Consider the following 10,567-nt stretch of genomic DNA (forward strand, 5'->3'; position numbering starts at 1 on the left):
ACAGTCGAAGCTCTCTTTGCGATCACTCTCCTCAGAGCGACAAGCTCTAGTTACGACCACCATTGTGAAATCCAGTTTAAATTGTCACTTAAATTCTGTAATCAAAAGCTCTCGTAAGCGACCAGTCCCATAAGCGACTGCGACCACTTTTGGGATTTACCAACTGGTCTTTTCCCTTGTTTTTAAGTTCTCGTGAGCGACTACTCAACGTATTACGAGAACTCTTTCATAACTTTGAAGTGTACACTTCGTGTTCACATTTAGAGTGATATTGCACTGCCTAATAATGTTCGTAGATTGAGATCTTGAATCTAAAATTCAAGACGATTTGCGGACGGATCAAGAATGTTACCTTGAGACCGAGGTATAGGAAGCTTTATGCTAAAAGCTCTGATAAGTGACCAGATTCTATTGTTTCAGCTTTTAGTCGCTTACGAGACTGGATTCTCGTAAGGGACCAGCTCTAGTACGACCACCTTTTCCAATTCCTGAGGTGGTCGCTTACGAGAACTTCGACTGTATCAAGATATTTCATCTTTGGTGATCGTATTAATAAAGGTTAGTGGCACCACGTTCAGTTTTTCATGGTTTACTCCTTAAACAAACCGTTTTAATCCCATCTACGTACTTTTCCTTCATTGACAACGAAGTTCCCCTGTTCAACAACCCTTTTCCTTGTCTTTGAACGGAAGAATTTTCACGGAAAAACTTGCAAAAATTCGTCGTTCACTCGGGAATATAAAGCTTGTCAAACTAGCCAAAGAAGCCATGCCCATACGCACACAGCTTTATTTTTAGCCGCGGTTTACAATTCCTATCCAATAGCAATCTGCGCTTAGTATTGAGTTGGGCTTTCCTGAAGGTCTATATTTTGACTTATAACGCACTAATCTTCCTAACATAAGGCTCAGCTAAAAAATTCTGACATATGTTTCTTGTTGACTCTTAGGCTCTCTTCATACGGACAGTACGTCATTATGCTCACCACAATGTTTGTCACACTTTTCAAGGTATGAAAAAAACCATAAAACATTCCGAGGTTGAACATGAGGCTCAGGCGCTCATTGCATGAACCTTCCAATATTTGAGCGCTTTTCAGTTGTGTCGGAAGTAATTACCGTCACTTTGCTTCGGTTTTGCTTTACCAAGCGCTGTGATTGGTTATTAAACTAGTGCCACTTTCTCAACCAATGAGAAGCGAAACCAAAACCACACGTGACTTGGTCGCATGCGTTTTCCCGCGCTTGATGCCGGCTACATGTTTTTGCTTCGAATTCTGATTGGTTCGTTGTGCTCACGTGTTGTGTCAGCTGCAGTGGAAGAGTTTGAGTATTTTTTGTTATTGTTTTTTCTTTTAACCGGAATGCCGCCTCAAAGTGAATTATCTACATTAATTTAAAAATGAACAAAAGTCTCCTTTAAAGGGAAACCTATATTAAAAGTTCTCTACCTACATGCATACATGAACTTTATTTCAACACGAACTGTAGGGTAGCAAAGCCAAGAACGCTAATATCTTCATGTAACATAACAGAAATAAAAAAGAAACTTATTTACAAAACAAGTATATCTAATATAATTCTTGAAAGGAGACTGTCATAAAAGACGTTTAAAACTAATGAGTTCCATAATTTCACCGCACAATATTTGAAAGAGTGCAGGCCATACGTGGTAGTTGCTGGTTTTGGTAATAATAGAATATCAGCACCTCTAAGATTAGAGATAAACAAACGGTCGTGCTTCTTTTATCCTTGTTCAAGGTTCTGCTGTTATGGATGCTCTTTATTATGGCATTTGGAACAACTTTTTACATGATCATGGATGAGGTGGGTTTACTTGAAAAACTTGCCAGAAGCAAAGAAAATAGTTTACATTTCCTTCGTGTAACATGTATACAGCTATTTCAATTAACATTGTCGGGTCAAAGTGTAAAGCTGTAAGACGAGACCTCAAGATTTTGTGGATTTTTTTATGGATAAGTTCATCAAAATCAGCTATGCCTCGTCCATCCAGTCAGTGAAGATATAAGATGGCGAGCCATGTGGATGAAAGAAATGTTAGGATATCAAATGGATGAGGTGACAGCCTCTTTGAAGATGTCTTTAAGCTTTAAGCTTTGATACGACAACGTTAATTGAAATAGCTGTATACAAAGACAGTTGGTTTTGTACGTGTTGTATATTCATTTCACCTAGATAAAACCCTTTCAAGACAAATGGATAAGAAGGTTCGTTTCTAAAGAAGTTATAGTGCTGTGTCGGTGGGTAGTAGAAACAAATGTTTCGTTTAATAACAGAGTTGATAACTAAAGGTAAATTGGCCACCGTAAAGAGATTCGAGTGCTGATATTTCGAGCGTTTGCCCTTCGTTAGTCGTTAGAGCAATTAGTGTCCGGCGTTTTTGATCGCTCTGACGAAGGACTAACGCTCGAAAAGTCAGTACTCGAATCTCTTTACGATTAGTTTAGTGTAGTTTAATTTAATGCATTCGCCGCAACAATTACAATGATAATTACAGATAATTCAACAACATAATTAAACATATAAACTAATAACAAATAAACCAAAAGTAAATGGTGGAGGGGGGGGGGGGGGGGTGGGCAGGAGAAAGGAACAGAACTTTCGTCCCAATTGCAGCCTAACTCCCACAAGGTAAAGTTACCTTTAAACGTTTGATAGTGTTGGCCAGAAAAATTGAGCTCAGTCTAAAAGGTTCTCTTGAGGAAAAAAAGTGTGAACAAAGTTAATGTGACAAAATCAACTAGATGTCAATACATTTGAAGAGAACCAAACATTTCTTTTTGTCCTTTAGGAGAATTTTAGTGGCAAACTGGGGCACTCCTTGATGACCATGTACGTTATGACGCTTGGAGAGTTGAATTACCACGACGAGTTTATGCCTTGGGATAATTTACCTTTCCCGGCCCTCACCAATATTCTGTTTGTTGTGCTTGTTCTTGGAATGCCGATTATCATGATGAATATGCTGGTGAGTTTTTTTTCAGTCTATGTACATGTATAAACTTTTTTATATATGAGAACGTTGACGATGAGATTATCTAAGATTTAAGAACATGCTAAGAACATTACACAGGATGAGAGTCATTTTGACCAAATGTTTTTAAAATGAACAGTATAAACTCGGAAAAAATAATACATGTAAAACTTCAGTCTATATCGTCCAATTAACCCAAATAGTAGGCGTCTTGGTCACGTCCGGATAGATTTATTGAAATACTATAACAGATAAACATCTTAAGAACTTCTCGGGCTTAACCTGAAATTGCCAAAATTACAATAAGAATGTTCAGCCTCAGTTCCAAAATTAGACGTTCTTATATAAAAAAGCGTGTAAGATGAGACTGTGATGATTTTTTGAGTTAAGTCTTCTTTCTTCTTCAAAGTACGTTGTTACGCCGCAAAATGTAACAATTAACGCAAAATGTAACATTAATGCGAAATGTAACAACTTTTGACCCAAAATTTAATATTAACCCGAACTTTAACAACTTCTTACGCAAAATGCAACAAATTCTTTAACGCGAATTGTAACAACTTTTTAACGCAAAATGTAACAACTTTTTTGACGCAAAATGTAACAACGCAAAACGTCACAACTCTGGCCTTGGTATATAAAGAAGGAGATTTAGACATATTAGCCTTCTTGTCAAGCTTAATATCACTGAAAAGCAAATTATACAAACCTACTGGTCACAAGTCCCGTTGAGAGAGGTTTTGGACCAGTATTTAGCAAAACGGGAGGCGGTCGCTTACGAGAAGTGGTCGCTAGGAAAGAGTTAACTGTATCAAATAGAATCATTCGGTTTAGAAAGGTCGACGTTTTCTCTTAAATTAAATTGTTAAGCTAAGGAATCGTTTAATGAAAAGAGGAGAAAATTATGCAAGAGCGCATAGAATAAAGAGCGTAGAGTAGTAGAACAACTCTCTTACCTTTGTTAAATGGCTGATTCAATTTGATTTTTAGCTTCTCTTTACTGTAACTCTGACTCTCTTTGTGTTCTTTGATTCATGATGGAGAAAAGCAACAGTGTATTGTAAGTAAACACAAGTGTAAGTAGGTAGTAAAAGTCGTTTAAGTAACCATATATTCTTCATGTACCAGCGATAAAGCTTTCGATCGAAACTCCTCCTGTATGTATGTAGTGTTGGTGGCAAAAAAAACACCACGTTTACGCCTTTACCACTTAGTCTGACAACCGCTTCCGCTTAACTTCTCCTCTCCCAAATTCTGAAAACTTGGGAATATTGTAACATTTCGTTCCTCTTTCCCACTTTATCTCTGGTATTGATAGTAATATAAACAGCAGATTATTAATTTGGGAATCCAAAACTCCATTCTTCGTAAGGTTTAGACAACCGAGGGATAATAGCTAAAGCTGTACTGAAGGTTGGTATGACCAAGTTTAGCCACCCGCACACAGTGGATAGTAATGTACCTTAAGCTTTACTAACAATAATCCATCAAAAAGATTGTTACATTTTGCCTTGTTACATTTCGCGTTAAAGAAGTTGTTGCATTTTGCGTTAAAAAGTTGTTACAATTCGCGTTAAAGAAATTGTTACATTTTGCGTTAGAAGTTGTTACAATTCGGGTTAATATTACATTTTGCGTCAAAAGTTGTTACATTTCGTGTTAATGTTACATTTTGCGTTAATTGTTACATTTTGCGGCGTAACATACGTTGATAATCAGGTGTTACGTTGGTCACACAACAGTGTTTTATCGTTCTGTTGCTGTTCACTAATAGTGGCTACACGCAACAGGGCAGTAGAGAAAAGTAAAGGGGGGGTCTATCTATTTTCCCGCAATATTCCAGTCATGGTCAGCAGTCATGGTCATATAGAAATGGTGGTACTGTCTCAAATGGGAACGTAAAAGAACCACTGGTGTCGTAACGAACTCCAGCTGGTTGTTAAAATTACTTCAGTGTAATTCATCAGTAATACTAAAGTTTTATGCCCTGACATCATCAGTTTGAGTGGATGAGATGAAAGTTGATAAAACCATGGAGCGATATATAACAGCTACCAGAAGCACCTTTACGATCAGCCTCTCTCGCACGCTTGGGAGGGAACCCGTCACGCCATCTTTCCTACATTGCGTGACGAACAAAAAAAGCGACTTCGAGGAAGGCTGCTTAATTGTGGAAAACGTTGTTTGTATTTCTGACACATATGGTTCTCTGTTTCCTTAGGTTGGTCTTGCTGTGGGTGACATCGACAAAATTCAACAAAATGCTTTGATGGATCGCTATGTACTACAGGTATATGTCTAAACATCTTACATATTAAGCCGAATTATTCTACCTATAGGTGGCCCCATCTGTAGCATTTAAAGTACAGGTGAATTTGAATTCTAGCCTGAGAACGGAACAAGAAGGCTCTTAGGCAAGTGGTAAAAACTATTATACTCGAGCAGGACCCACCAAACCAGAAAAAACAAGATGGTGGTCTCTGCCTGCATTCCACTTCCCCAACATCAATAGATGGTGTCTTTATTGTATAGTCACCCCTCTATCCAGCAGAGTAAAACCTCACTTTCACTTTATCTAGCAATGCTGACTCTTGCTAGCTGAATATTCCTATGTCATCTTAAATTTTAAAGCCAATAAAACTTTGTCTGTAATGTTCATGAGATTGGTAGTGTACTGTGTCTTCGATGACCCCCTACCGCAGACAAGGTGGGTAACTTGTTATGACCAGATCCCTCATTCGATTTCGTTCAACAAAGTTCAGTTGGAAAATACTGAACAATGATCAACAAACACCATGAGGAAAAACTATACTGCAAAAGAGCTTTCCGATCGACTTGCATCGTGATGCTACAGGATTCCCTCCTATACAGCCTTGGTTAAAAGTTCGAATCACCTGTCACCTTCCACAGTATTTATATGTAATTATTTATTCCGTTTATCGAAGCTAAAGTCGCTTGTAATTCAGACTTAGCTTGCAATAGTCGAGAGTAAAGTAAGAAACAAACAAACTTAAGTTTAAGCCAATCAGAGCGTACGTTCACAGACAGTATTTTGTAAATACCGATAGAAACTGAAATCATAAGGCCAAACGGTTTTTCAAACACTCCACTGAGAAATTATTCTCATATTAATTTTCCACTGGCTTTTGTATGATATATTTGCAGGTTCAATTACTATTGGATATTGAACGTTCAATGCCAATGTTTATCCTTAAACACGTTCAAGTGCAAAGCTGCTCAGACAACCCAAACCAAGCCAAACCACTCAGAACCAAGGTAACTAAGAACTGAAATTATACAGCGGTATCCAATTGAGTATCGTAAAACCAAAACCAAAGTAATTACTCTGGTCAATCGCAACAGATGTAAACAACACAACGAGCCAATCAGAATATGAAGCAAATACATGTAACTGGCGCCAAGCGCGGGAAAACGCGTGCGGCCAAAACACGATTGGTTTTGGTTTGGATTCCCATTGGTTGAGAAAGTGGCGTGAATTTTGTTAACCAATCACAGAGCGTAGTAATGCAAAATCAAAGCAAACGCGAAATCACTTTCGACACTCAAATTGAAAACCACTCTAAAATTAACACAGGAATAATACTTCTACATATCTGGGCTACATCAGCGGTTTATGAGCACCTTGATGAGAAGGGAGGGGTGGGGACATTTTGACCCCCTTCATTAAAAGCTCTGACAATTAAACTTGAACGTCCAGAAATGTTTCCTTTTAGGTCAGCACTTTAAGACGATGACGTCGTATGACGTGAGAATTAATTGGTCATTTGTTCTACGCAGACTCCATCGGATTTCCCCAAAATTTTAGAAAACGGCGTCCAAAATTTCTACAGAATAATAAAAACAAAATGCTAAAATTATATTAAAATGTAAAAGTTACCACGATTAATTTAAAGGTTTTCAAAGAAACTGCAAAAGAAAATCCAAATTCAGTGAGGATAACAGATTTTTACAATCGTATTCTGGATCCGGATATCTTGGATGTTTCAGTCCCTCAAGAAAGTTAAAGCTGGTGCGATCTTTTTGTAGGGGTTTTAAATTATTAAAAAGGAAGCCTAGTTTTACTTTATCCTGGAAATTTTAAAATTTTGATTTTGGTCATTGGCAGAAATCTAATGTTTGAAAGAGTACCTTGAAGTTAGTAAAATGGCCGATCGAGTTGAAGGGTCTTGTTTTTAAACTAACATAGGGATAGTTCCATTAAGTCTAAGAATTTTAACGACGTTTGTATGGAGACGGTCAATTTTTGCTTGTCTCCCTAAAAACGTTTTATCAAATTTCCTGCCTGAATTTACGGAGCTACGTCGTCGTCATTTCAGAAGGCAAGACGCAGTCAAAATTGACCTTCTTCAGTATTAATTTTAAGGTGCTCCCCCTAGCAGTGTCAATGGCGTTCGTTACCTGATCTACATCAAACTTTAAAATTGCCAAGATTGCCTTTGGGTCATGCTCTCAAAAAAATTTCCTTCGCGCTTGAATTTGAGGAGACTCAAACAGTCCATTTTACTAATCCTATCAAATTATTTCCATTTGTGGTATTTTTAAGTGGCGAAAATTATGCCAGGTGGTAACAACTGCAAAGGTCCCATTGCTCACATACGCCTTAGAACGTTAACATGTTTTATAATTCCAGTATTTTCCTTCTGTAGTTGGTGGATTTGTTTGTGTCCTTTGGAAAACCAGAAACAGCCGAAGTTGAAGAAACAGAAACATTGTCACCCGGCATGTTGAAAATTATCGGAAAACTTGAGCAGCAGGAAAAAAGGTAAGGAGCAGAATGATCAGGTGGCTCTCGGCCCGTATGGAATATATGTTTCGTGTTTCCGTAGGCATAATAGAAACACGATTTTATAATAACTGTCAAGATTCCTGCGCGCTGATTGGCTCTTAGCAGGAGCCCATGAAAAATGACGTCATATGTAGCGCGCGGGCGTTCTCAGCGGAAAATAAAGCCAATTACGCTCGCAGTATTTCCCTTGTTAACGGCAGTTTTCTATGGTCTATACTCTTATGTATGGTCTATACTCTCTGTTCTCGCGAAATTTTGCCTCGCCTAAATATGATCTTTCGGCTGAGACCCTGGGCGGCATTTTGCTAAATAATCGCGATATCATCACATTAATTGATTCGTTCACTTCTTTCTGATAGAGTGGACAAGATGTATGATATGCTTAAAGAACAGACTGACTTGATAAAGGAGTTGAATAATTTGCATCGAGCAAAGGAAGAGAAGAAGAAGGAAGAGGAGGAGAAAAAGGAAGAAAGTAAATTACCGGGACTGCAGTTGTTTGGATTCTAAGAATTTGATTGCAAGGTTTTAACTACATATTTCAATATTCAAACTGACATAAACGTAACTTATAAAAGCAAACAGCTCTAAGGAGAGTTAGTAAAAAATCCAGTAGTTTTCATTTGAATGGTCATTCAATCGTCAGAATAGGCGTTGAATATCAGGTGCTGGAAAAATACATTTTAATGAAATTGAGAAAGTTAACGGTGATGTTGAAAGCTATACAAATATTATGTTATAGACGGTCTACTTCAAAAGGGGTACGGTACATTGCAACTCTTGGGCAAATTCTAAAATTGCTTTAAAAAAACGGTTTACGTGATCTGGGCTTTCCTTTGAAAAGAACGTGGTTTAAGAAAATAATTGAACCTTTGTATTCGTTTACTATATGTCAGTAAATTTTATCTACAATTTTGCAATTTATATATCAACGCAAAGCTGTGTTCATTAACACAGAACCTATTTATTGGTCAGAACTTGAAATATCTCACAATAATGTTAATAGTTTTTCAAAATTACTGGCAGAGTAAAATTAACTTATTTTCGAAAATTGTTTACATCAGTTGAACTTCATAAACGTACTAAACTGCTTTAAAAGTTTTATATTGTTTTTCTTTTAAATCACTGCGAAAAAAGAGTTGAAGAGAGGCCAGATTTGATTCCAGCAAGGTTAAGAGAGTCGACGATAGCGTAATCTTTACTAATTAGGGAAAAAACGAAAAGAAGCGTTTGCAAGTACATGCTTTCGTTGATTCTTTTGAATATTGGAACACTGAAGTTCTCTGTGAGAACAGATGCGATTGAGTAAAAAGAGAGCACGAATTGTACAGGCTTGAGACGCAAATAGGACATTCTTCAAAACTACGTTTATCTTTTTAGCGCCTTTGTAATCGAAAGTTTTTGTTGAATAAACTGTTCTTCAAACCATCCTCTTTAACAATGTTTTCTTTGTTCTTTGTGTAAATGCTCTATTAACCCTTACCAGCTCGTCATCCCCACCCCACCCCTCTTGTTCCAAATTGTGCGCAAGTGCACGCACTCTAGAACCAAAACTAAAACGTATTAGTGGGGAATCGACCGGGAAGTTTATATTTGCTATAAAAGGCCTTTGTGTTACGGATTTTTGACTATCTAACGGGTTCACACAAAGGGTTAATTTCTCATTGCAAAAGGGGATAATCCAATATTTTTCTCCTTTGTTATTAAGAGTGTGAGTGAGTTGATATGCTGTACAACCGACAATGCCAGGGCTCTTAAAGAAACGGAGAAAATCGCCCATTAATAATAAGACAATAAAAATTTAGAAAACAATAGTCATTATCATCATTATGGCTCCTGATTTCGCGTGTGACTCGCATGGATAACGCGCGTTGTTGCGTGTAATTACCCGTCAATCTTTGCAACCGGTTCGTCTGCGCACATGAATGGAGGTAAGTGTAGTAACTCTGCAATTTTCGCGTTTATATTCTCTCTGCCGGCTCTCGTTTAGTAGTTTTGAATACACAGGTAAGCTTAAGTTACCTATTTTATCTTTCAGTATACAAGTTGCTTCACAATAGTGAGTTACTATGCTAGCAGAGCTGCACGAGAATGCGGCGGAGCTGAAGACAGCCAAAGCGAACCGGTAAGCGTGAATTTAATCTTCTTGTTAAGCAATCCTTTTAGAACTCTTGTTTTTACACTGAGTGTTTATAGTTTTCTCTATGCTATGACGGGATATTAATAGTTGCGAGGTATTAATTTCGAACAGAAGGAACAAGTCACCATGCCCCAGCGTGATCAGTCGATGACAATCTATCATTGGAAATCCAATCGATTAATCGATAACAATCGATGACAATCAGTTAATTGATATCGGGCAATCTATAACCAATCGATAATCATAAGCTTGAGTCCTCTAATTGCTGTTGATAGTTTCCATGTGACCTCATGGTGGCCATATTGGTGGGAGTTAACTTCTATTTTTATGCAAACTACTGAACAAATTTTCTTTTGTTTTGTACACCAACATGGTGGCAATGCAAACCACCTATTGATTGCCAATGATTGCTGTTGATTATTATTGACTATCTTTTGTTGTCAAACTTTTTGTTTCGATCAATAATATTGGTAGTTTTTTTCTGCTCATGGTTGCATTTGTGTCTGGTGACTTTTGCCCTGGCTTTTGCTTAATTAACCTGGGAAGTATGTGTCAAGTTATTTTGACCATCTACCAGGTTGTAGTTAAAGGGTATCACGATTTCCCATTTGCTGTTGAAGTTGGCG

General features: G+C 37.6%; 1 protein-coding gene across 2 annotated transcripts in view; it reads left to right on the forward strand.

Annotated features, from left to right (window-relative positions):
- Positions 1-9,229, forward strand: part of LOC146468609 (transient receptor potential cation channel subfamily A member 1-like) — a 31,808-nt gene extending 22,579 nt beyond the window's left edge. For both annotated transcript variants that reach the window (XM_085124289.1, XM_085124290.1), the window contains 7 exons: positions 950-1,010; positions 1,761-1,826; positions 2,812-2,988; positions 5,216-5,284; positions 6,160-6,270; positions 7,662-7,777; positions 8,161-9,229. In XM_085124289.1, coding sequence (XP_084980415.1) covers positions 950-1,010; positions 1,761-1,826; positions 2,812-2,988; positions 5,216-5,284; positions 6,160-6,270; positions 7,662-7,777; positions 8,161-8,311 — 751 coding nt within the window. In that variant the 3' untranslated portion in view covers positions 8,312-9,229. The remainder of the gene's footprint in view (positions 1-949; positions 1,011-1,760; positions 1,827-2,811; positions 2,989-5,215; positions 5,285-6,159; positions 6,271-7,661; positions 7,778-8,160) is intronic.
- Positions 9,230-10,567: the final 1,338 nt, after the last annotated feature.

Source organism: Pavona decussata, unplaced genomic scaffold, assembly GCF_977016875.1.
Source record: "Pavona decussata unplaced genomic scaffold, jaPavDecu1.1 SCAFFOLD_130, whole genome shotgun sequence".
Classification (NCBI taxonomy): domain Eukaryota; kingdom Metazoa; phylum Cnidaria; class Anthozoa; order Scleractinia; family Agariciidae; genus Pavona; species Pavona decussata.